Below are 27,916 nucleotides of genomic sequence, written 5' to 3'. Positions count from 1 at the left end.
CCACTGCCACTCCCTTACCACCCGATGCCTGGTGGAAGAATGCCTCATCTTCTGCCTCAGGACCCTTCGACTCCATGGCGTCAATGTGGACTTCACCAGTTTTTTCATTTCCCCTCACCCCACTTTATCCCAGTTCCAACCTTCCTGCTCAGCACCGCCCCTATACCTGTTCCACTTGTCAATCTTCCTTCCCACCTATCCACTCTACCCTCCTCTCCAACCCATCACCTTCACCCCTGCCTCCATCCACCTTTGCACTCTTAGCTACCTTCTCCTCAGCCCAACCCCCTCCCATTTATCTCTTCAACCCCGAGGCTCCCAGCCTCATTCCTATGAAGGGCTTTTGCCAGAAACATTGATTTTCCTGCTCCTCCGATGCTTTGCTATTACAGCACTACTCTAATCTTGACTCTAATCTCCAGTACCCACTTCTACCATATCTCACTATTTTTTTCCTGTCCAAATGCTTGTAAATGTCAAAACTTACCAGGCCTTCATTTTCAAGTTGGCAAAGGTTCAACAGAGAGGAGCCAAGAAAATCATCTTGCACAGACCTCCGCCTAGGAATGCCTTTCCAGCACAATCCCCAATCATTTTCCTAAGTTTCACCTCTGTTCCCACTATGTCATCGCCCAAACATACCTGATCATAAAAGCTCTTCTACTCAAATTATTCTGTGCTGAATGCAACACCCATTTGTGTCAACCTGGATTCTGGGACTTAGAATGTTTTAGTGTTTTTAGTGTCAGTCATGGGCAATGTGCTTCTGATGCTGCTGGAAATCCTATGCTTCTGGCCAATCAAATTGTCCTAGAACTCTCTGAAGTTCAAGACTTCCTCCTCAGTGGAAGGAAACAAACTCTCATACTCAACCAATTATCGCTGCCTAATTTTATTTGTCAGTTGCATAAATAATTTAGAATATAGAAGGCATGATTAGTAAGTTGGTCGATGACACCAAAATTTGTGGCATAGTAGACAATGAAGAAGGTTTTCTAAGATTACAAATGGATCTTGATCAAATGGGTCAATGGGCAGAAAAATGGCAGGTAGAGTCCAATCTGGATAAATGTGAGGTATTGCATTTTGGTACAACAAACAAGGGCTTATACAATTAATGGTCGGGCCTTGGGTAGTGTTGTAGAACAGTGGGACCTAGGGGTACATAATTCTTTGCAGTTTGCTTCACAAGCAGAGTGTCATTGAAAAGGCGTTTAGCATGCTTATCTTCATTGCTCAATCCGTTGAGTACAAGGGTTGGGAAGTCATGTTGAGATTGTACAGGACATTGAGGTGAGGCCTCTCCTAGAATACTGTGTCTAGTTTCTCGTCACCCAATTATAGAAAAGATATTATTAAGCTGGAGAGAGTTCAGAAGAGATTTAATAGAATGTTGCCAGCTTGGAAAGTTTGAGTTATAAAGAAAGGTTGGGAAGTTTTTCATCGGCACGTAGGAGGTTGAGAAGTTTATAACATAATGAGAGGGAAAAATAGAGTTAATGGCAGTTGTCTTTTCCCTGGGATGGGGCATTTTGAGACTGGAGGCACAATGTTAAGGTGAGAGAGAGAGATTTAAAAAAGACATGAGAGGCAAATGTTCCTGAGGCAGTAGTGGATGCTGGTACAGTTACAATGTTTTTTAAAGATATTTAGATAGATACATAAATAGAAAACATTTGGAGAAACATGGGCTAAGAGCAGACAGGTGGGACTAGTTTAGTTTGGGATTATGTTCTGCATGGACTAGTTGGACCAAAGGCTCTGTTGCTGTGATATATAACTCGATGACTCCACAGCAGGAAACTCTTCCATCAAAAGATACGGCCCATGGAAGAGCTGTCCCTATAGACTAAACAAACAACAACCTGTCAATGCCACAGACTCCTCCAATATTCCTCAATAGATCCTGACCCACTGGCAGGATAGACCTAAAATAGCTTTCGGTACTGTTGTATTTATTCATCGGAGAGTGGGCTAGGAATTCCTCACCATGCTGTATAACCCGTGACAGGTCAAACAAAGGTAAGGAAGCCTACTAATTACCACCTTTCTCAGCTAATCAATCTGTGCTTCTCCATGTAGAACACCTCTTTGAAGCAGCATTGAGCATAGAGAGGGCACAGAATATGCTATGACCAAGGAGCTTCTATATCCATCACCTGAAGTGACTTTATAGCACTGCTACTGGTCAGGTCCTGAAGGGCATATCTGTAAGAATGGCCCTGTGGCAGGTGTCAAGGGAAAAATGTACTTAATTTTATGCTCACCAGACTATCAATTGCAGATGTCTCTATCCATGATTGTATTGATCAGGTGACTGCCTCAAAACCCTTGAGGGTGCGACAAAGTCTAGTCCTTAATTATTAGACAAAATCCCATCTAAACATGAGGAAACCATCCTTTATGTAGTCTCATGCTACCACCATGCTCAATGGAATAGATTAAAGAGGCCATAACTGACCTCAAAGAAATACCATGGGCCATGAGTAACAAAAAGAATTATACACAAGTGCAATCTGTGACCACAGGGCCTGATATATCATTCAATCTACCATCACCAATCAGGGGAATGAACTGTAGTTCAAATAGGAGTACAGGAGTGTATGCCAGGAGCAGAATTTAATATACTTAAAAATGAGGTGCCAACCTGAAGAAGCCAAACACTGAATGCAATTTAATCAGCAAGTTATAGAAGGAGCTAATATATTCTACAATCAATGCAGCAGAACAGAACTCTGGATACCTGTCATATCCAATGATGATCAATGATGGGCAATTAAATAACTAACCTGGAAATGACGTTTGTCCCATGGCGGAAATGCCTATCATGAGGGGGCATAATTTTAAGGTAATTTGAGGAAGGTTTAGGGGAGATGTCAGAGGTAGGTTCTTTACTCAGAGAGTGGTGGGTGCATGAAATGCACTGCCAGCAATGGTAATAGAGTCAGATACATTTGGGATATTTAAGTGACTCTTGGATAGGCATATGGAAGTTAGTACAATGATGGGTATGTAGGTTAGAGAAGAATAAAAGGCCAGCAAAACATTAAGTGCCAAAAGGCTTGTACTGTGTTGCACCGTTTTATGTTCTAATTGAGTGGCTTGTAATAGCCATTTCAGAGGGCAGTCAATAATCAATCACATTGCTGTGGGTGTGGAGTCACATGTTAACAGACCAGGTAAGGGCATCACATTTCCTTCCCTGAAGGGCATTTGTGAATCAGATAGATTATTTTCCCCCGACATTCAGCAGTGGTTTCATGGTCATCTTTGGATTTCTAATTCCAGATATTTATTGAATTCAAATTCCACTGTCTGATACGGCAGGTTTTAAACCCAGACCCCCAGGACATAGCTGAGTTTCCAAATTGATTATCTGGTGATAATACCACAAAGCCATTGCTTCCCATAAATTTCACACCTCTCACTTTTTTTGTCAAAAACGTTTAGGGAATAATCTTGGAAATCATTATAACTCAATCTTGATTATATATTTCAGAATTTGCTTGATGACTTCATGAGTAACTGTTTTGCTAAAATCATTTCTTCACGGCATGCTTTACAACTTCTGCAGAGGTAAGTTGTCAGGCTAATGTGTAAAAATGCTCAAACATTTAAGTTCTGGAAATGATTAGCTTTATATTTTCAAATGAACTGCTTGAATTAAGGATGAAAAGAGTCATCGTATTTTTAGTTATTTTTTCATGAAGGAAGTACCTTTTATGTCCCTCGTTCCATTTTTGTCTCTGATTCGGGGTATTATTTCAGTTTGAAAAGTCAGAGTGTAAAGCTAACTCCATCTTTTTGAGTTTTATAACTGGAGACATAAGGCTATGTTTGCTTCAATGATTGGAATACGATATGGAGCTTTGGGTACTTGTCATAAAGGTTTTTTGAGGTTTTTCTTTCTTTCATGGGTTGGGGGTATCACTGGCTGGGCCAGCATATATTGCCCATCCTGAATGCTCAAAGGGCAATTAAGCGTCAACCACATTGCTATGGTTCTGGGGTCACATGTAGACCATATCAGGTAAGGATGTCAGTTTCCTTCCATCAAGGACATTAGTAAACCAGATGGATTTTTCCCAATAATCTACAGTGGATTCTTAATAAGATTCTTAATTCCAGATTTTGGTCGATTTCAAATTGCATTATCTGCCATATCAGGATTTGAACCCAGATCCCCAGCACATCACTTGGGTCTCTGGATAAACAGATCATGAACGTAGTACCAGACCATCACCCCCCCCATTTTTTTTAGGTTTTTGGATTAGAAGTTTTTTTATGTTAACTATCTTAGCCTCTCCCTTTGCTGATAATATGAAATTCATCTTCCTGTACAACATCAAAAGACTCAACGAACCATGGAAATTATGTAGCAGGAAGGGGGCCATTCCGCCCAAAAACACCCAGATGCCCTTTCTAATCCAATCTTCCTGCTTGCAGCCCATTGCCCTGCAGCTTACAGCACCTGCAGATCCAAGTGATTTTTGAAAGAGTTTAGGGTCTCCGCCTCCACCACCAACTCAGGCAGCAAATTCCAGACTCTTACCGCCTTCTGCATAAAAAAAAAGGTTTTTCTTCACATCCTCTATAATCCTTCTGCCACTTAGCTTGAATCTATGACCCCTGTTTTTTTAACTGTCTGGCAAGGGAAACAGATATCCCCTTTCCCTATATCTCTACCCCTCACAATTTTGTATACCTCAATCATGTAACCCCTCAATCATGTTGCATCTGAGTCTTCTCTGTTCCAAGGAAAACAACCCATCCTCTCCAATCTCTTCTTGTAGCAACATTCTAGGAAGTCTTCAATGCATTTCTCCAATGCAATTCTTCCTTCCTATAATGTGGTAACCTGGACTGCACACAATACTCCAATTATGGCCTCACCAGAATTTTGTACAATTTCATCATTATATCCCTACATTTGTATTGTATACCTCTGACACTGAAGGAGAACATTCCATATGCCTACTTCACAACATCATCTACCTGTACTGCTACCTTAAGAGACCTGTGCATGTACAAATAAAGATCTCTCTCTTCATCTACTCCTCTCAGTATATTCATGTTTATTGTGAATTCCCATTTGCTGTTTTACCTCCTTAAAAGCATCACCTCAAATTTATCAGAGCTGAACTCCAGCTGCCATTTTTCTGTCCAGTCCAAGAACCCATCTGTATCATTTTAGAGCCTACAGATAAGCATCTACACGATCCACTACATGACAATTTTTTGTATTGTCTGCAAATTTCCCAATTGTGCCCCCAGATTCAAGTCCAAATTGCTAATTTATAAAATGAATAGCTGGGGTAGCAACATTGAACCCTGCAGAACACCACTTGAAACAGCTTTCCATTCTCAAGGGCAGCCTTCAACCATTACTCTTTGTTTCCTGTTATTATGCCAACTTCAGTTGAATTTGATACATTACCCTGTATCCATAGCCTTTTACTTTTTCGACCAGTCTGCCATATGGGACCTTGTCAACTGCCTTATTAAACTAAATCCATGTCGACAATATCCATTATGCAACCCTCATTGATCCTCCTTGTCACTTCCTCAAAGAATTCAATCACATTTGCATGGCATAGCTTTCCCTTTACAAAGCCATCACCTTTGATTCTGACATCACCTTCAGGACATCTCGGCAGGAGTCCTCAGGGTAGTGTCTATGATTCAACCATCTTCAGCTGTAATAATGACTTTTCCACCATCATGAGGTTGAATGTGGGGGTGTTTGCTGATTATTGCATAATGTTCAGAACCATCTATGATTGCACCTGAACAAAGCTGGGACTGAGATCCTTGCAGCTTGATTTGCTCAAATTATTGGGAAGACTTTTAATTTGAAACTTTATTGCTGGAACAGCACAGCAGGTCAGGCAGCATCCAGGGAACAGGAGATTCGACGTTTCGGGCACAGGCCCTTCTTCAGGACTTTTAATTTATCAAGGTTGGGGTGTAGAATCCAAAGGAGAATCATGGAGAAGAAATCCAAACTTGACAAAATAATCAGAAATGCATTTGGCTGTAGAATAGACAATCACAAGTTTGTGGGTGACATCAGAGGGAGGAAGAAAAGAATGAAGTTTGAATCAGCGATGTATACGAATGCACAGTGATTTGGGATTTACAGGCTCAGATTGCCATGTGGAATTTTAATGTTACTGTGATAACAGAGATCTAGCTCAGGGAAGGGCAAGACTCGATGTTAAATTTTCTTGGATATAACATATTTGGAAAAGAAATTAATAACTAGGAGATGGAGTAGATAATTCAGCCCTTCGAGCCTGGGCTGCCATTTGATGCCATCATGGCAGATCTCATCTTGCCCTGAATTTCACTTTCTTGCCTGCTCTTCATAACCCTTCAACCTATTACTAATTAAAAATATCCATCTCCTTCTTAAGATTAGAATGCTGCTGGAAATGCACAGCAGGTCAGGCAGCATCCGAGAAGCAGGAAAATCTGATGAAGGGCTCCTGCCCGAAACATCGCTTTTCCTGATCCTCACATGCTGCCTGACCTGCTGTGCATTTCCAGCACCAATCTAATCTTGACTCTAATCTCTAGCATCTGCAGTCCATCAGCTTATCAAAATCAACCAGTATTATTGCTGTACTTTTCCTCCAAGTCCCCAGTATTTCCTGGTTTACTGTGCCCTACTGTTGGGGGCCTGCAGATTACTCCCACTAGGAGCTTCTTTCCCTTGCTAGTTCTAATACCTATCCAGACTGATTATATGTCTTGATCACCAGTTCTGATATAATTTCTCACTGTAGCACTGACCTTGCTTTACTAACAACGCTTCATCACCATATTTTCCTTCCTGCTTATCCTTCCAGAATACTGAATACATTTGGATATTCAATTTCCAAACCTGGTCTCCCAGCAACTGTATTACAGTAGTCACCATCAAATCATGGCCCTTTGTCTCTTTTAGGCTGTTAACTCATTAATTTTATTCTAAATGCTTCATGTATTACTAACCTGTATTCCGACTTCTCCTTTAACTAAGATTTTCTGTTTTTTCATGCAACTGACACCTCTGGCCAAACCATCCACTATTTAGTTTAAATCTCAATCTACAGCTCTAATTATGTGATTCGCCAGGAACTTGAAAGAGTTCAGAAAGGATTTACAAGGATGTTGCCAAGGTTGGAGGGTTTGAGCTATAGGAACAGCTGAATAGGTTGGGGCTATTTTCCCTGAAGAGTTGGAAGCGGAGGTGTGACCTTACTGAGGTTTATAAATCATGAAGGGCATGGATATGGTGAGTAGCCAAGGGTAGGAGAATGTAAAACCAGACAGTATAAGTTTAAGGTGAGAGGTGAAAGATTTAAATGGGACTGAAGGGGCAATTTTTTCACACAGAGGATGGTGCGTGTATGGAATGAGCTGCTAGAGGAAGTGGTGGAGGCTGGTACAATTATACCATTTAAGATGCATCTGGATGGGTATATGAATAGGAAGGGTTTAGAGGGATATGGGACAAATGCTAGCAAGTGTGACAAGATTAAATTAAGATATCTGGTCGGCAGGGTCGAGTTCAACCCAAGAATCTGTTTCTGTACTGTACTGTTCTATGACTCTGGTTCCAGCAGATTCAGGTAGAGCCAGTCCCAATGGAACATCTCTCTCTTTTCTTAGTACTGTGCCAATATCCCACAAGTTTGGGTCCATTTCTCCTACACCAATCTTTGAGCCATGCATTTCTTCTTCAATCATTTTGGCCCTGTGGCAATGAGCTTGTGGCTCAGGTAGTAATCCAGAGATTACTGCCCTGATGGTTCTGCTTTTTAATTGAGCTGCTATCGTATTCCATATTTCCTTATTCTATTTATATTGGTGATACTGATGTGAACCATGACAATTAGGTGTTACCCCTCCCACTCCAAGTTCCTCTGCAGGCCAAATGAGATATCCTGAATGAATTCAGAAACCAGGGAGGCAACAGAATGCTGTCAATTCTGGCTGCAGAAAACAGTGTCTGATCCCCTGACTATATTATCCTGGAGTATAACTACATTTCGTTTTTCTCCCTCCTCTTGAATGGTTCCCTGTATCACATTTCTATAGTCAATTTGCCCATTTTCCCTACTGTCCCTGCTGTCAGCCATACAGGGTCGAGGACAAGCGCTGAGGCTCCTGCAACATTACCCCCTGGATTCCCTTGCCTATTGTCACACCCTTCTGTCTCTGACTACTAACCATATTCAAAGTTTGTGTGAAGATTTGTAGCTTGGGTGCTCGTTGTTGTGGTTCTGTTCGCCGAGCTGTGGCGAACAGAAGCACAACAACTAACCATATTCAAGATAGTTAACCTAAGGGTGTGACTACTTCCTAAACACAGTGTCCATGCAATTCCTTCTTTTCCTGATATCTAGTAGTTTTCAAAGCTCTGACTCTAGTTCATCACCCCAAGCAGGTAGTAATCACCTAGGCAAGTAGGCAGCACCCATCTCACTCCTGACTGCTGTATGAATGGTGGACAGACTTTGGGGAATCAGGAGGTCACTCAGTACAGTGTTTCTGACATCTGATTTACTTTTGTTGCCACAATATTTATAAGGCTGGTCTTTAGCAATTCCTGATCAGTGGCAACCCTTGGCTGTGAGGTTATGCAGGAGAAAGTGAGGACTGCAGATGCTGGAGATCAGAGCTGAAAATGTGTTGCTGGAAAAGCGCAGCAGGTCAGGCAGCATCCAAGGAACAAGAGAATCAACGTTTCAGGCATGAGCCCTTCTTCAGGAAGATTATGCACTTTGATTTAATTTGATTTGATTTTGTTTGATTTATTATGGTTACATGTACCTAAGTACAGTGATTAAGCTTTATCTTGTGAGTAGTATAGGCAGACCATAGCAACCAAGAACATACTGATCATAGGGTGCTTAGAGCGCAGCATATAGTGCATTCAGGTTATAATGTATAGGTTGTGTCCAAAGCAAGATCAACATTATTTGAAGTTAGAGAGTCCATTCATCCGTCTAATAACAGCAGGGAAGAAGCTGTTCTTGAACCCATTGGTGCATGTATTCAAGCTTCTGTATCTCCTGCCTAATCGAAGAGGTTGTAGGAGAATATTACCGGGTGGGAAGAGTCTTTGATTGTATTGACAGCCTTTCCATGGCAATGATAAGTGTAAATAGAGTCCATGGATTGGAGGTTGGCTTCCGTGATGGTCTGGGTTGTGTTCACAACGTTCTGTAGTTTCTTATGGTCCTGGGAAGAGCAGTATTCTTTCTATGCTGCATCTGTAAAAGTTGACAAAGGTTTTCATGGACATGCAGAATTTTCTAAGCTGCCTGAGAAAGAAGAGGCATTGTTGTGCCTTCTTGACCATTGCGTCTACATAGGAAGTTCAGGACAGGTTGTTGGTTATCATCATTCCTGGGAACCTGGCCCGCTCAACCTCCGTTCTTTCCTAAATGGGGAAAGGCTTGGAAATCAGATGCACAAAGGGGCTTAAGAGTCCTGGTGCAGGATTCTATAAATGCAGGTTTAGTTAACATGTAGTTAGGAGGCAAATACAATGTTAGGATTCATTTCAAGTCAGCTATAATAAAAGAGCAGCCATGTACTGCTGAGCTGTATGAGGCTCTGGGCAGGCTGTATTTAAAATATTGTGAATAATTTTAAGCCCCAAATATACAGAAGGATGTGCTGGTGAGGGTCCAGAGGAGGTTTGCAAGAATGAACCTGAGGATGAAAGGCTTGTCCTATGGAGTTAAAAATCACACAACACCAGGTTATAGTCTGACACGTTTAATTGGAAACACTAGCTTTCAGAGTGCTGCTTCTTCATCAGGTGGTTGTCATATGGATGGAATTTAGGAGAATGAGGGGTATCTGATTGAAACTTACAGAATACTGAGAGGCCTGGCAAGAGTGGATGTAGAGATGTTTCCATTCGTAGAAGTGTCTCTGACCAAACGGCACAGTGTCAGTCATGATTGAATGGCAGAACAGTCTGAATCAGCTGAATGGCCTCATTCTGTTCCTTTCTCTTATCGTTACATGAGTATTTTATTTATAGTGGGAGTTTCAGTATGGGAGCATCATTGAATGTGAAGGAGCAATAGTTAGATTCTGTCTTCTTGGAGCTGGTCACTGCCTGGCATATGTGTGACAAAGTTTTTACTTGCCATTTATCTGCCCAAACTGGATATTGTCTAGATTGTGTTGCATTTGGAAATGGACTGGTTTTGCATCTGAGGATTTGTGAATGATGCTGAACATTGTGCAATTTTCAATGAACATACCTCCTTCCGACCTTATGATGGAATGATCAGCTTATTGATAAAGCAGTTGAAGATGTTTGGGCTTTGGACACTACCCTGTGGATTTCTTGCAGAGATGTTCTGGAGCTGAGATGTCTGACCTCAAACAACCAAATCTATTTTCCTCAATGGTAATTAAGATTCCATGATAGAATACTCTCCACCTGCCTGGATGTTGCTACCCAACAATACACTGGAAACACTAAAACAACACCATCTAGGACAAACCAGTCCACTTAATCAGCATTCCAGTCATCATCTAATTATCATTCCCTTCACCAACACTGATGCCCCACAAGGGCTACAGTCTGTTTAACATGCAAGGTGCACTGCAACAACATGCTTTCTTTGGTAGTACTATATAAACAACTAAACCTTAACACCTGGAACGGGGAGGTCAATAAATTCGTAGGATAATCTCCAACTACATATGTCCATCTAAATCACGCACCATCTTCACTCGGGACCACTTTGCTGTTCTTTCACTGTAGCGTCAAAAATTTGAAATTGCCTTCCTAACAGCACTGTGGACAGACACACACAAAATGCACTGCAGATGTTGAATAACTCACTATTATCATCTCAAGAGAAATTTGGGTTCGTGAACAAACTTGCCAATGGTACTCAGACATCATTTAAGCCAATTGGTCATACTGAGACATACAATGAACATGTGAAGATAACTGAACATAAGGCAAAGTAATCTCAGAAAGTGAGCAATCTGAATTCTAGAGATTTTTTTTTGTTTTTGGAACACATTATGTCTCAGGTATCTTGATGATCTAATTGTCTGAAGGTGAAATGTTTTTTGGATACTTTTTTCAATGGTTGTAGGAAACCAAAAATTGCCAGGTTTGCAAATAACTTAAACACTGTGTTTGTCTTTTGCTGTTTTGCTGATAAGACTATGTGAGGATCTTGCTGAGATCATTCAATCATAATTTCCATAAATTCCTGGCTGTCTGTTAGGTGACTCACAAATTAGTGGACCTCTTCAAAATATATTTGTAGGAATGGAAGAATAATTATTCTGAAGCATTTTAATATTATGCATATTATATTCTCACCCAGTAGAGTGAGTCACCACAACAATAACACAAAGTCTTCAGCCACAATCCTGTTACACGTGTCTGCCTGCAACATTAGTTAAATAAAGGTTAGAGATTGAAAATGTGTTCAAAAAATGATAAATATTATTGCAAATTTTAATGTGCATCATTCTTCCCTGTGCTAGCATTGTGACTTTGATTTTAAATACTTATTTCAGGACTGTTATCTCAATATCAAACATTTTTGTCAATATATTATACAATTGTAATATCTGATTTTCATGATTTCTGTTGGATTGCAGTTTATATGTGCTAAACCTGTGACCTTAGATTTCAGAAATTGAATATACGATCTCTTGAGTCAGAAATTGAAATTACAGTTGAACGTATTCTTCAACACTATTTTGGAGAGTTAATGGCTATACAAAAGGTAAGAATAATTACTTTAATAAGACTTTCTGATGTGCATAATTACATTTGTATTTCTTTATTAATGAAGTCATATGTGCAACTTGAAAATTCTAGTCACTCATGATTCAGCTGAAGTATAGACAAAAAAGCACAAAAATATTTATTTTTCAATGTAGTCATTACTGTAAGGAATTAGACAGTTTGACGATCGAGACCATATTAGCTCTCACAACATCAAAACTATACTAGCTCTCACAAATTCAGTGAACACTGGATATCAATGGATATGCAGGATTGGGTAGAAATTAAAATATTGGCTTCTACCAAGTCCTGAGGGCTCAAAAGAGCAGAAGCCCTAAAAGAACATAGAATGTGCAAGGAGGAGCTTAAAGAGGAAATTAGGACATCAAAAAGATAATGACATGTAAAATGATTGAAAATCCAAAGTTATTTTATAAGTTCAGAAGATTTGGAGCTGAATTAAGCCATTCGGCCCATCGAGTCTGCTCTGCCATTTGATCATGGCTGATATGCTCTTCACCCCCATTTTCCTGTCTTCTTCCCATATCCCCTCAACTGATTACCAATTAAAAATCTATCTACGTCCTCCTTAAACTTACTCACTGTCCCAGCATCCACCACACTTTGGAGTAGCAAATTCCACAGGTTCGCAACCCTGTGGAAGAAGTAGTTTCTCCTCAACTCTGTCTTAAATTTGCTACCCATTATCCAAAGACTATGACCTCCTGTCCTAGAATGCCCCACAAGAGGAAGCATCTGCTCATTGTCTATTTTATCTATACCTTTTAAAATCTTTGCATACCTCAATTTGATCTCCTCTCATTTTTTTAAATTACAAAGAGATAGGCAGAAACTGTTCAATCTCTTTTCATGCAAAAAACTCTTCATCTCTGGGATCAATCTAGTGAACTTCCTCTGAACTGCCTCCAGTGTCACTACATCTCTCCTCAAATAAGGGGACTAAAACTGTGTACAATACTCCAGGTGTAGTCTCACCAATACCTTGTTTAGTTGCAACAATACTTCCTTACCTTTATACTTTAATCCTTTCACTATAAAAGTCAACATTCCATTCCCTTTCTTTATTGTCTGCTGTACCTGCATGCTAGTTTCCTTTCCTGAAGAAGGGCTCATGCCCGAAACGTCGATTCTCCTGCTCCTTGGATGCTGCCTGACCTGCTGTGCTTTTCCAGCAACACATTTTCAGCTCTGATCTCCAGCATCTGCAGTCCTCACTTTCTCCTGCTAGTTTCCTGTGACTCATGAACAATGACATCCAGATCCCTCTGCACCGGAGCACCAAGTCTCTCCCCATTTAGATTATAGGTCGTCTTCCCATTTATTCCACTCAAATGCATGACTTCACACTTACTCACATTAAATTCCATCTATCACATTTTGGCCCACTCTCCTAACCTATCTGTATCCATTTGTAAGGTTCTTATTTCCTCACTACAATTTAGCATCCCGCCTATTTTTGTGTCATCCACAAATTTGGCTATAGAGCCTTCTATCTCTGTATCCATGACTTGGAGGTGCCAGTGTTGGACTGGGATGGTCAAAGTTAAAAATCACACAACAACAGATTTTTGTCCAAAAGGTTTATTTGGAAGCACTAGCTTTTGGAGCGCTGCTCCTTCATCAGGTGGCTGTCGAGGTTAAGATCATGCTCACAGAATTTATAGCCAAAGGAGTCCAGTGTCATGGATCTTAGATTAAAACTTTTATCTCTTATAATGGGATATGCTGGTTTATGTTCTTTGATCTGTAAATCCCAGAACTTCTTTCAAATTACATTCTCAAATTAGCTCAGCTTTTTAAGCAATAGGTGTGAATCTGTCTGTGTCCTGTGTACATGGAAGTTTTTTTTTGAGAGTTTAACTCACTGCCACATCTCTTCCTGGTATGTGCACCTTGAAGAAGTTCTGCTCTTCTCTCCGACAGAATTTTCATTCAAATCTTTTTTTCTTTTTGTTGTTCACCAACATTAACTTTGCAGTCACTCCTGGTGTTTGACTAGATATTTGCAAAAACTCACTTCCACTGCCAGAAAGCATTCCTCACTGACTGCTTCCGGCTCAGACTCACCCCACATGGATTCCAACTCAGGTTTCATCCTTCATGTTTTGAATCTATGCAGGAACACAGGTATCTCCATGATATTCAACATTCCTCAGAGAGCTGTTCTTGCTGCATCCTGAGATCGACATCTCAGTGCCATGCATCACCATATGCACACTCTCGACTTGTTTTGAAGAAAGAAAACTGGACTCAAAACATTAACTCTAATTTCTCTCCACATATGCTGCCAAACCTGCTGGGATTTTCCAGCAATTTCTGTTTTATTTCAGATTTCCAGCATCTACAGTTCCTTTAGTTTTTTTTGTCTACATTTTGAGGAAAAATCTTTTCATACAGCAAGTGCTTAAGATCTGGAATGCACATGGAATGTTACAGCGCAGTACAGACCTTCGGCCCTCAATGTTGTGCCGACCTGTGAAATTAACCTGATGACCATCTAACTTATACCATTCCATTATTATCCATATGTATGTCCAATGCCCATTTAAGTGCCCTTAACATCGACAAGTCTACTACTGTTGCAGGCAGGCCATTCCACGTTCCTATTACTCTCTGAGTAAAGAAACTACCCCGAATATCTGTCCTAAATCTATCACTCCTCGTGTTAGCCTTCACCACCCGAGGAAAAAGGCTTTCACTGTCCACCCTATCTAACTCTCTGATTATCTTATATGTCTCGATTAAGTCACCTCTCAACCTTCTTCTCTCCAAAGAAAACAGCCTCAGTTCCCTCGGCCTTTTTTTGTAAGTCCTTCCTTCCATACCAGGCAACATCCTAGTTAATTTCCTCTGAAACCTTTCCAAAGCTTCCACATCCTTCCTATAATGCGTTGACTAGAACTGGCCTTACCAGTGTCTTGTACTTCCTGAGATTGTGTTGGAAGCATGTTCAAAATACTCAGAAAATGATTGCACTATTATTTGAAAAGAAAGCATATGCAGGGTTATGAGAGAAGATGGGAGATTGGCACTAAGTGTATTATTCATTTGGGAGATAATTCAGGCACAATGAGCAGAATAGTGTCCTTCTGCTGTGCAACAACGATTGTGATTCTGTATGAACTTGTCTCCTGTGCTATCTTTGCAAATTCGTCCAATCAGTGTGAAGATGTAAAACTCTGATAATTGTAGTGTCTTTCTGAGAAGCCCATACTATTTTTTCGATTACAACTTCCTGACTTTATGAATGAGTCTACCATGGTGAACCTTATCAAATGCCTCCTCACTCTACTGTGGAGAGTGAGGAGGCAAAAATCTTTGCCAGTGGCTTAGCAACCTCCTTTCTCGCTTCCCAGAGCAGCCTAGGATAAATCTAGTCTGGCCCTGGGGACTTAACAATCTTAATGTTTTCTAAAATTTCCAACTTCATCAATCTTGATCTGATCAAGCCTGTATCCCAGCTCCTCAAAGTTTTTATTCACAAAAAGGTCCCTTTCCTTAGAAAAAACTGAAGCAAAATACTCATTTAGGGCTTTCCCTATCTGCTCATGCTCCACACACAAGTTCCCTACATTATCCCTGATCGGCCCTACCTTCTCCCTGATCATTCTCTTATTCCTCACATATGAGTAAAATGCCTTTGGGTTCTCCCTAATCCTATTTGCCAAGCCTTTTTCGTGCCCCCTCCTGGCTCTCCTCAGTCCATTTCTGAGCTCCTTTCTAGTAAGCCTGTAATCCTCTAAAGCTGTGCTAGATCCTTGCTTCCTCCACCTTACGTAAGCTGCCTTCTTCCTTTTGACGAGAAGCTCCTCTGTTCTCGTCATTCAAGGTTCCTTAATCTTACCTGTCTCAGAGGGATAAATGCGTGCATCACTCGCAACAACTGCTCCTTAAACAGTCTCCACATGTCTGCTGTGCCTTTTCTGTGGAACAATTGCTCCCAGTCTGTACTTCCTATCTGATAGCATCATAATTTCCTTTTCCCCAATTAAATATTTCCCCTCGGTAACTGCTCCTTTCCCTCTCTAAGGCTATGTTAAATGTTAGGCAGCTGTGATCACTGTCACCAAAGTGTTCTCCCACTGCGAGATCTGACACCTGTCCTGGCTCTAAACCGAAGTTTAATATGCAAAAGAAATTAAGATAAAATAGAATAAACTGGACTATTTACACATAATACATGTAAAAAATTTTATAAAAGGATATTTGTATCATTGATAGTCACAGGTGAGGTGCTGGAAGACTGGAGGGTGGCTAATGTGGTGCCGCTATTTAAGAAAGGCGGTAAGGAAAAGTCAGGGAACTATAGACCAGTGAGCCCCTGACATCGGTGGTGTGAAAGTTGTTGGAGGGAAACCTGACAGATAGGATTTACATGTATTTGGAAAGGCAGGGACTGATTAGGGACAGTCAGCATGGCTTTGTGTATGGGAAATCATATCTCCCAAATTTGATTGAGTTTTTGAAGAAGTAACAAAGAGTGTTGATGAGGACAGAGTGGTAGACATGATCTATATGGACTTCAGTAAAGCATTCAGCAAGGTTTCTCGTGGGAGACTGGTTAGCAAGGTTAGATCTCATTAAATACAGGGATAGCTAGCCATTTGGATATAGAACTGGCTCGAAGATAGAAGACAGAAAGTGGATGTGGAGGTTTGCTTTTCAGACTGGAGGCCTGTGACCAGTGGTGTACCACAAGGATCCACTATTTTTCAGCACTTATATAAATGATTTGGATGTGAACATAGGAGAAAAAATTAAGTAAGTTTGCAGATGACACCAAAATTGGAGGCATAGTGAACAGCAAAGAAGGTTACCTCAGAATACAATGGGATCTTGATCAGATGGGCCAATGGGCTTAGCAGTGATAGATGGAGTTTAATTTAGATAAATGTGAGGTCTGCATTTTGGAAAAGCAAATCAGAGCAGCACTTATACACTTAATGGTAAGGTTCTGAGGGCTGTTGCTGAACAAAGAAACCTTGAAGTGCAGGTCATATTTCCTTGAAACTAGATACAGAGGAACCTCAATTATCCGAATACCAATTATCCGAAAATTGGATTATCCGAAGGAGATCTCGAGGTCCCAATGGAAACATTACATCAAAGACGTGTTTCTTACAGTGATCGCGTCTTTTGTTTATAGTGATTAAGCAGGCACCGTCTCCAAATGATTATCTGCTCACCTCTCTCTGTCCCCACACTCTCCCTGGTGTTCTACACAGGTGTGTACCCTAACCCACTCACACCCATCCTTCCCCACACCTTGATAATCTCTCCAACAGTTTCCTGTGCAGGGCAAAGGTGGAACCTGTCAAAAAGTTGCAAAGTTGTGTGTGTGGCTGTGGCTGTGTGGGTGTGTGTATGTGTGAGTGTATGTGTGCGTGTGTGTGCGCGCGCAATTTGGACTCTTATCTCACAAAGGCAACTGCAGCAGTCTTGTTGGTGTCCAGTTCAGCTGCCACAGAGAGGGAGTGGGTGTGGATGGTGGGGGGGGTGTTGGATGGGGGCAGGAGGGCAGTGTTGGATGGGGTCAGGGTCGTGTGGTGGTGTTGGACGCGGTTGGGGGCAGGGGGCCAGTGTTGGATGAGGGCCGAGTTGGACGGGGTCAGGGGTGGGTGGCGGTGTTGGTCAGGGGCGGGGGTCCGGTGTTGGATGGAGGTGGGAGGGCGGTGTTGGACGGGACGGGGGTGGGTGGCGGTGTTGGATGGGGGCGGGAGGGCGTTGTTGGACGGGTAAGGGGTGGGGGGCTGGTGTTGGATGGGATCGGGACAGGGGGTGGTGTTGGATGGGGGCGGGAAGACGTCGTTGGACGGCGTCAGGGGTGGGCGGCGGTGTTGAATGGGGGCAGGAGGGCAGTGTTGGACGGGATGGGGGCGGAGGGGCCAGTGTTGGTTGGGGACGGGAGGGCGGTGTTGGATGGGGTCGGGGGTGGGCGGCAGTGTTGGACGGGGTCGGGGCAGTGTTGGATGGGGTCGGGGAGGGGGGCAGTTTTGGATTAGGGCGGGAGGGCGGTGTTGGATGGGGTGGGGGCCGGTGTTGGATGGGGTTGGCGGCGGTGGGGGGGCGGTGTTGGACAGGGTCAGGGGCAGGGGGCAGTGTTGGATGGGGGCGTGAGGGCGGTGTTGGATGGGAGCGGAAGGCGTTTGTGGACGGGGTCGAGGGTGGGGTTAGGCGGCGCTGTTGAACAGGGTCGAAGGCGGTGTTGGATGGGATCGGGGTGGGGGGTGGTGTTGGACGGGGGCAGCAGGCAGTGTTGGACAGAGGCGGGCAGCGGTATTGGTCGGGGGCGGGAGGGCGGTGTTGGATGGGGGAGCAGGTGCTGGTATTGGACAGTGTCGGGGTGTGGTGGCGGTGTTGAACGGGGTCAGGGTGAGGGGGTGGTGTTGGACGGGGTCAGGGGCGGGGGGTCGGTGTTGGTTAGTGGTGGGAGGGCGGTGTTGGACGGGATCGGGGGTGGGGACAGGTGGCAGTGTTGGACAGGGTCGGGGGCGTTGTTGGACGGTGCTGGGGAGCAGGGGTTTTTGGGGGAGGGGGCCATGTTGCACGGGGTTCGGAGTGGGGGGTGATGTTGCATGATGGAGTTCAGGGCAGGGGGGTGGTATTGAGGGCGGTGGTGGTGTTGCACGAGGTTGAGGGTGGGAGCAGCGGCGGGCCTGATGTGCTCTGATGCTGCCTTACCTCCTGAACGGGGAGCAGACTTTAAAAACTCTGTGCCTCAGAGGAAAGGCATTTAGTCGATTAACCGAATAATTGATTATCCGAACGAAATAGTGTCTACCCATCATGTTCAGATAATTGATGTTCCTCTGTAGATAGGTAGCAGGTGGATAGGATAGTGAAGAAGGTGTTTGATATGCTTTCCTTTATTGGTCAGAGCATTGAGTACAGGAGTTGGGAGGTAATGTTGCAGCTGTACAGGACACTGGTTCGGCCACTTTGGAATATTGCGTGCAATTCTGGTCTCCTTCCTATTGTAGGATGTTGTGTAACTTGAAAGGATTCCGAAAAGATTTACAAGAATATTGCCTGAGTTGGAGGGTTTGAACTATAGGGAGAGGCTGAATAGGCTGGGGCTGTTTTCCCTGGAAAGTTGATTGATGAGGGGTGACCTTATAGATGTTTATAAAATCATGAGGGGCATGGATAGGATAAATACACAAGACCTTTTCCCTGGGGTGAGGGAGTCCAGAACTGGAGGGTATAAGTTCAGGGTGAGAGGGGAAAGATATGAAAGAGACCTAAGGGGCAACATTTCATGCAGAGGGTGGTACATGTATGGAATGAGCTCCAGAAGAAGTGGTGGAGGCTGGTACAATTACAGCATTTAAAAGCATTTGGATGGGTATATGAATAGGAAGGGCTTAGAGGGATATGGATCAGGTGCTGGCAAATGAGATAGATTGGGTTAGGATATCTGGTTGGCATGGATGAGATGAACTGAATGCTTTGTTTCCGTGCTGTACATCTCTATGACTCTTCCCCAACAACAGACGTTAAATTAACTGGTCTGTGATTTCCCACATATTGTCTCCTGCGTTTTGTGAATAAGGGCATTACTGTAGCATTTCTCAAATCCACTGGAACCTTTCCTGTGTCCAGGGAATTTTGGAATATTGTAACCAATGGTTTCACTGTCTCCACTGCCTTTAATACCCTAGACTGTAGGCCATCAGGCCCAGGAACCTGTCTGCCCTCAATCCTAATAGTTTTCTGTGTATCGTTTCCTTATCAATGTTGATTGTTCTAAGTTCTACCTTTCGTATAACCTCTGACTTGCCTGTTCCAATAGGAATTATACTGTTGACTTTCACCCTGAAGTCTGAGACAAAGTATTGGTTTAGCACCACTATTAACCGTCCAGTTTCATCTTCCGAGGGACCAACATTCACTTTAGTGACTGTCTTCCCTTTTATATACATAGACAAACTTTTGCTATCCTTTCTGCTATTTTGTGTGGTTTTCTTCATAATTTACCTCAGCTCTTTTCATTAATTTTTTAGTATCCCTTTGTTTATGTTTGAGTGTCTACCAATCTTCCAGCCTGCCACGCCTTTGCAATATGGTATACCATAGTTTTTGATTTTATATTGTGTTATGAATTTGAAGGTGTGTACTATACCTTTAAGAGAGAGTGAATGCTGTTTTGAACTGAGAGATTACAAGCACTTGTTTATATGACTAGATGGCAGTCCCAGTGTGTACTGGAAAACTGAAAATATGGAACATTTGGCTGCAAAGTGGATATCTGAGTTTTGGTTGCTGTTTTGACAACAATCTGAATTTAACCAATCAGTTCAAATTATGCTCCAGAATACGAAAACCCAATCGAGTTTGACTTTATCGTTTTGCCAACATTGAACCAATGAGACCATCCGATGTTGGGTGTCTAAAAGTGTAAGCATTTTGAAAGTTGGAGAGAGAGGAACTGCTAATGAGACAGATCCAAGAAATTAGGAAACTCTCTATCAAAGGTACGTTTTCATGAGAAATATACTTGCAGTAAAAAGAACAAAGATGATGCCAAGAATTCAGCAGCCGGAATTGTGAAGTCACTGAAGATGACAGTGGCTTTGTGGTTTTGAAATTAAGTTGATGTAATATTGCTTTGGAGTTGGAGGCAGGTAATAAGGAAGTTAAGAGAAAGGGGGCTTAGAACTGTGAGTAATTGTTGATTAATGTTCACTTTTAGAGTTAGGAAATAAATTGATGTTATTTTCTTTGAATTGTGGAATTTGGGAGTTTTCTGTCACTCATATTTTAACAGGCAAGGTCAGCTTTTCTGGGTATCTGGCTTAAGTAACAGAGGGGTTCACTGCCATATTGTAACAGTCTGGAGGCTCGGGTCTGGGGTTTGGATAGATTTGGACAAGTCTAGACAGATTCAGTCTGAGATTTGGACAGATTTGGGGTACAAAAGGTCTCAGCAGATTTAAACACTTGCCGATTCATGTCCTGCATCTTTAAATAAAACGTTGATAAAAAATAGTTTAATTTCTGTTACTTGTGGTTGGTTAAATTAAAAGTGAGAAAAATGGCTCTTAAGATTGCTAAAGAGGTTCTGGGGTCTGAAGATGTTTCCCAAATTTGCCAAGAATGTTTAGAAAGACAGTGGAAGAGCATACTTTTAGAATGAGCAAATAGGTTAGAATTGGGTTTAACTGGGGGCAAAAAAAAAGCTGAAATTTAATGGTTAGTCAAGCACTTAGGTGTGTCTGAGAAACAGACAAGTGAAGTACAGTTAGAAAAACTTAAATTGCAATTGAGGCAAATGGAGTTAGAAGAGAAAGAAAGGGAAATAAGAGCCTTGTTAGAAGAAAGAGAAGAGAAAAAAAGAGAGAGAGAGGTGAAAGAAAGGGAGAGAAAGTTCTTAGCTGAGCAAAAAGAAAGAGAGAGAGAATTACTTCAGAAGTTGCGAATTAGTTAGGAAGTTCAAGTTCACAGGATGGAAATGAAGAGAGAAGGTAGTGTTGTATACAAATATGTTAAAATATTTCCATGTTTTAATGAGAAAGATGTCAAAGCCTTCTGTGTTTTATTTGAAAAATTGGCTTGGCAGATGGAGTGGTCAGAAAAGTTGTGGGTAATGCTGGTTCAGACTAAGCTAGTTGACAGAGCTACTGAGATGTGCTGTCAGATGAGGGCTGAAAAATGTGTAGCTGGAAAAGCGCAGTAGGTCAGGCAGCATCCAAGGAGCAGGAGAATCGATGTTTTGGGTATAAGCTCTTCTTCCTGAAGAAGGGCTTATTCCTGAAACGTCGATTCTCCTGCTCCTTGGATGCTGCCTGACCTGCTGCGCTTTTCCAGCAACACATTTTTCAGCTCTGATCTCCAGCATCTGCAGTCCTCACTTTCTCCTGTCAGATGAGGGGTCAAGAGATTATGTAGATGTCAAAAAGGCTAAATTGAGTGCTTATGAATTGGTACCAGAAGCGTGTAGACAGTGGTCCAGAAATATAAAGAAGGAACCAGGTCAGACTTATGTTTAGTTCAAAAGAATTAAACATAGTAAATTTGATAGCTGGATGCGGGTCTTAAAAATTAAGACAAGACCTTTGAGGCTCTCAGGAAGATTATTCTGCTAGAAGAGTTTAAAAACTCACTTCTAGAAATGATGCAAATTCATGTGGATGAACAGGAAGTTCAAGAAGTGAGAAGAATGAATACATCAAGAAGATGGCATATGAATATGCATTGGTGCATAAGATGAAATTTATCTTCCAGCAGGAATTTCATCCCATGAGGTATAGTAATTGGGAGGAGGGGAGAACCTTCACGTCAAAACAAAGAGTAGAGCACACTGGTAATAGTTTCCCACGGGTGGAAAAAAAGCTCAAGCGGGTAAAATGGAAGGGAAAGGCCTCAGGTCTTTCCACTGTTGTAAGGTGGGACATGTAAAGTCACAGTGCTGGACATTCAAGAAAGGCACTGTGGGAAAAGATGTGGTAAAAGAGGCTAAGCCGGTAGCATTAATGAAAGAAGTAAAGGAAACTTGAAGTTGAGGAGCTACAGGAGAGTGCAGGTGCTGGTTATTGAGTTAGTGCCCGATCTCTACAGACTTCACCTCTGTGGTTAAAGTTTACTCAGGAAGAAAAGGGAGAGAAGTTACAATTTTGAAAGATATAGCATCTAATCAGCCTCTAATAGCAAGAGATGAACATTTTTGCACTCTTTCTGACATGTTACCCAAGAGAGTGGTAATTTGTGGAATAGATGGACCGAAATTTAGCGTTCTCCTATGTAAGATCAGTTTGGAGAGCCAAATCAAGACTGGGGGAATAACAGTGGGAGTGATTGACAGTGTCAGTTCCAGGAATACAGCAGGATCTAAGGTGTAAGTGACACACTTTGTTGTGGCGAAGCCAAAGGAAGACCAGGGAACTGAGGAGTTAAAAGATCAATACCGTGGAATTTTTCCAGACTGTGTAGTAACACTATCATAAGTCACAGCAAGAAGCAAAAACTTAAGAGAAAGATGAAGGATTTGAGGTTCAGTTAGCTGACACCCTGTTTGATGTAATGGTACAGGAAAAACCTGAACAGGTGGGTCAGGCAGAAGTGTTTAGTCCTGAAAGGCTAATCGACTTACAACAGAAAGATGAGATAATAAAAGATAATAATAATATGTATTGATGCATACTCAGAAAACAAATCAAATATATTCCTGAGGGTTATTACCTTAAACAGAGTCCTAAGACAAAAATGGAGACCATGGCAGGTTAATGCAGTGGAGAAATGGGCAGAAGATTGTGTTGCTAGTAGCATACAGACAGCAAGTGTTACGGGTAGCACATGAATTAACAGGAGGTCATCTAGATGTGTGGAGGACTTGGACTAATGTACAAAAGCGCTTCTCTTGGCCTGGTCTGCACAAGGATGTAGTTAAATTTTGCCATACATGTCATACGTGCCAAATGTTAGGTAAGCCACAGGCAGTAATAAAACCAGCACTATTATTGCCAATTCCCACATTCAAAGAAAATTTAGGCAGGTTATGATAGATTGTGTAGGTCCCTCCCTACAACTAAAAATGGGAAACAATACTTGCTAACCATAGTGGATGTATCTGTTAGATTTCTGGAGGCAATTCCATTATGGAGTATTAAGGCAAAAAGGATGGTGGAAGACTTAGTAGCTTCCATTATTCAGTATGGGCTACACAGGGCGATTCAGTCAGACCAAGGATCTATTTTTACTGCTGGGCTGTTTAAGGAATAGACAGGCAGGAGGCTGAAAGAACACAGCAAGACAAGCAGCATTAGGAAGTGAAGAAATTGACATTTCAGGTGTAGCCCTTCTTCAGTACTGGGGGTGCATGTGGGGAGAGCTGCAGATAAAGGGGGTGATGGGGGCAGGGTTGTGAAGCAGGGACAGGTGAAGACGGTAGAGGGTACAACCTGGTTGGTCAATGGGATGAGTGAATTCGGTTGGTGGCAGGGAGCAGGAGAATGAATGGGGAGGACCTAGGAAGGGAGTCGGAAGATGGGAAGAGAGGTTATTTAAAATTGGAGAACTCAATGTTGAGTCCTTCAGCTGTAGGCTGCCCAGTTGAAAGATGAGGTGTTGTTCCTCCAATTTGCGCTGTGGGTCATTGTAGCAATAGAGGAGGCAAAGGATGATCATGTCGGAAAGGGAGTGGTTGGAGGAATTGAAATTGGTGGTGACTGGGAGGTCTGGTCGGCCCCTGTGGGCCCAGCTGTGATGCTCAGTGAACCATTCCCTAAGTTTACGTTCGGTCTGCCCGATGTAGAGAAGATTACATCAGGAGCACCTGATTCAGTAAACTATGTTGGAAGAGAGGCAGGTGAACCTCTGTCTCACCAGGAAGACTGTTTGGGACCGTGGACGGGGGTGAGGGGGGTGGTGTACCAGCAGTTTTTGCATCTTTTCCGGTTGCAGAGGAAGGTACCTGAGGGTTTGAGGGGGTTAGTGGAGACAGTGGCGCAAACAGAGGACTGTTGAAGGGAATGGTCCTTGCGGATGGCAGAGAGGGGTGGGAAGTGGAAGATGTTCTTGGTGGTGGGGTCTAGTTGGAGTTGGCAGGAATGTTTAAGGATGATGCTTTGGATGCAGAGACTGGTAGGATGGTAAGTGAGGACAAGGGGTCTCTGTCTTTATTGTGTTAGATGGGGTGTTTAGAGCAGTGGAGAGTGCAGCAGAGGGCTGTCTGGATGATGGAGGGAGGAAAAGCCCGTTGTTCAAAATTGATGGATATCTGGGATGCTCACGAGTGGAATGTTTTCCTCATCCGAGCAGGTGCGGCAGAGGTGGAGGAATTGGGAGAATGGGATGGAGTTCTTGCAGGATACTGGGTGGGAGCAGGTGTAATCCTGGTCGTTATGGGCTTCTGTAGGTTTGTGGTAAATGCCTGTCTGGAAACTGTCATTGGAGATGGAAATTGAGGAAGTCATGGATAGCTTAGGGATACCGTGCTTTAAATCAAGTGCACACCATTTTGCATTACAGGGAGCTTTGGAAAGGTGGCATCAGTCCCTGAAGACCATTTTAAGAGTGTACTGTCAGGATTACCAAAATGATTGGGATAAAGATATCCCATACGTACTGTTTGCCATTAGAGAATCCCCAAACAAATCTACTCAGTTTACTCCCTTTGAGTTAATATTCGGACATAAAGTGAGAGGTCCCTTGAAATTAATTAAAGAAAAATTGACAGGACCGAAGCTGGAGTTCTCACTGTTGGATTATGTACATGAGGTGAGGGAGAGATTAAATCAGGTAGGTGAGTTAGCTAAACAGCACCCGAAGAGGGCACAGCATGGAATGAAGCAAGTGGGAGATAAATTTGGATGTTTTCCCATGGGGCTGACATATTAGTATTGTTACCAGTGGTCCCTATCAAATTGAGAAAAAAGTAAGTCAGGAAAACTATCTGGTAAAGATGCTGGATAGAAAAATCTATATCAAGTGTGTCATGTGAATACATTGAAACCTTACTATAATAGAGACAGAGAAATGGAGAAACAGGTGTTTGTTACTTCCCCGCACAAATCCAGATGTTTTGGAGTTTGATGTGCCTCAAAATATGTTAAATAATGAGGAAGTCCTTGAGGAGTGGGATAAATTAGTGAACTATCTGTCTCAGGAGCAAAGACCCAAGTTGAAAGATTAGTTGCAGAAGTATTAGAACATATGCAAGAATAAGGTGGGGAGGATGAATACTATTGTACATGAGGTGGAAGAAGAGAATGCTGTTCCAATAGAATAATGCCCCTACAGACTTAAACCTCTCAAAGCCACACGGTCCAGAAGGAAGTGGATGCGATGCTCAATAAAGATATCATTGAGATTAGAGTGGTTCTGGAAAATCACAGCAGGTCAGGCAGCATCTGAGGAGCAGGAAAAAATCGATGTTTCAGGCAAAAGTCCATTAGGAATGAATTTCATTGAACCAAATCAGAGTGAGTGGAGATCGATGATCGTGTTAGTTCAAAACCTGATGGATCTCAATAATTTTGTGTGGATTATCAAAAGGTCAACGCCATAACAAAATTGGACTCATGCCCAGTACCACGTTTGGAGGACTGTATAGAGAAAGTTGGACAAACCAATGTTGGACTTACTGCATAGTTATTGGCAGGTAATTAATCAGAAAAAGCTAAAGAAGTTTCTGCATTTGTAACTCCAAATGGACTATAGCAATTCAAAGTGATGTCTTTTGGAATGAAGAACACACCAGCCACATCCAAAAGGCTGATGAATGGAGTTGTGGCCGGATTAATAATTTGTGTTGTTTACCTGAAAGATGTAGTGATCTTAAGCAAGTCTTGGAAAGATCACATTGTACATTGGCAGACCTCTTTGAACTGTGATGAGAAGCAAAACCTTTCCTCATTAAAGAAAACAGAATTTGCAAAGGCAAAGGTGAGGTCATGGAAGGTTGACCCCAATGAATATGAAGGCCATCAAAGAATTTCCACAACCTACCTTGAAAAAGTTTACAAGATGATGAAAAGCATAGATAGAGTGGACAGCCAGCGGCTTTTTCCCATGGCAGAAATGGCAATCAGGAGGTGGCATAATTATAATTAGCCAGAGGAAGTTTTACAGGAGATGTCAGCGGTAGGTTCTTTACACAGACAGTGGTGCATGCATGGAATGCACTGCCAGCAGTGGTACTAAAGTCAGCTACATTAGGGATATTAAAGTGACTCTTGGATAGGCACATGGAAGATCATACGATGAAGCATATGCAGGTTAGTTTTTAATCTTAGAGTATGATAAAAAGATCAGCGCATCGAGGCTGCAGGGCCTGTACTGTTCTATGTTCTATATTCTCTGAAAGAAGTGCTTTGATTTTTGGTTCTAAGCGGATTCTATTGGACATTTGTTCCAAACTTCAGCACCATGGTGGCACGGCTAACAGATTTGTTAAAGAAGAACACAAAATTTCAGTGACAGCACAGTTCCAGGAGGCATTTGAGAATTTAAAAGCAGTATTAACTACCACACCGGTTTTAGCTATATCGAATTTTATGAAACCCTTCAAAGTTACAATCAATGCTAGTGATATAGGAGTTGGGGCTGTACTGCTACAGGAAAATGATGATGGAATTGAATGGCTAATTGGCTACTTTTCAAAGAAACTCAACACCGACCAGAGAAAATACTCTACCATTGAGAAAGAATTATTGAGTTTGTTACTAGCCTTACGGCATTTTAATGTTTATGTGATGAACAATATGTCAGAGACAGTTGTGTACATGGACCACAATCCTCTCACATTCTTGGAAAGACTTAAAGACAAAGATATGAGACTAATTCATTGGAGTCTTATGATTAGATTCCCTACAGTGTGGACAGACAGGCCCTTCAGCCCAACCAGTCCACACAGACCATCCGAAGAGCAACCCACCCAGACCCATTTCGCTCTGACTAACGCACCCAACACTAAGGGCAATTTAGCATGGCCAATTCACCTGACCTGCACATCTTTGGACTGTGGGAAGAAACTGGAGTACCCAGGGGAAACCCACACAGACACAGGGAGAATGTGCAGACTCCACACAGACAGTCACCCGAGGCTGCAATCGAACCTGGGACCCTGGTACTGTGAGGCAGCAGTGCTAACCACTGAGCCACTATGCCGCCCCAAATGTGGAACTATTGTTTGGGGAGATTACTCCTACCAAGTACTTCTTCCCTTTGCTATTTTTATTTCCACCCAAACTGATTCCACGCCTTGTCCTCCCATGCTTATGTCATTTCTCATGACAGCACTGAACCCTTCCTTCACCAGCAAAGCTACAGCACTTCCTTTTCCATTCAGTCTATCTTTCTGAAATGCTGAGTACTCTGGATATTCAATTCCCACACCTGGCCTCCTTGTAACCATGTCTCAGTCATCACTACTAAATCATACCCCTTTGCGCCATTATCTCATTGATTTTGTTTCAGAAGCATCGTTTATTTAGATACAAAGCTTTTAAATTTGTTCTACTGGTAAATTTCCCTGCTTCTTTTTAGAATTCCTTTTTGTGCATAAAGACATTCACCTGAACTGTCTCTTAGCTTTATTATCTGGTAACCATCTGCTACATCGCTAACCTGCACTCTTACCTCCTCCTTTAATTTGGGTTTTCTAATTTACCCTACAACTGAACTATT

General features: G+C 42.3%; 1 protein-coding gene across 1 annotated transcript in view; it reads left to right on the top strand.

The window, feature by feature from the left end:
- LOC122540179 (dynein axonemal heavy chain 8-like) overlaps nt 1-27,916 on the top strand; it is a 1,258,818-nt gene that overhangs the window by 220,492 nt on the left and 1,010,410 nt on the right. Inside the window, exons 13-14 of the mRNA XM_087976819.1 lie at nt 3,500-3,576; nt 11,669-11,768. Of these exons, the coding sequence (XP_087832945.1) occupies nt 3,500-3,576; nt 11,669-11,768 (177 nt within the window). The remainder of the gene's footprint in view (nt 1-3,499; nt 3,577-11,668; nt 11,769-27,916) is intronic.

The sequence above is a fragment of the Chiloscyllium plagiosum genome, unplaced genomic scaffold, assembly GCF_037043375.1.
Source record: "Chiloscyllium plagiosum isolate Xiang-an unplaced genomic scaffold, Cpla_swu_hap1 HiC_scaffold_3, whole genome shotgun sequence".
Classification (NCBI taxonomy): Eukaryota; Metazoa; Chordata; class Chondrichthyes; order Orectolobiformes; family Hemiscylliidae; genus Chiloscyllium; species Chiloscyllium plagiosum.
Note: the sequence above shows the minus strand (reverse complement) of the source record. Positions and strands in the feature narration are given on the sequence as shown.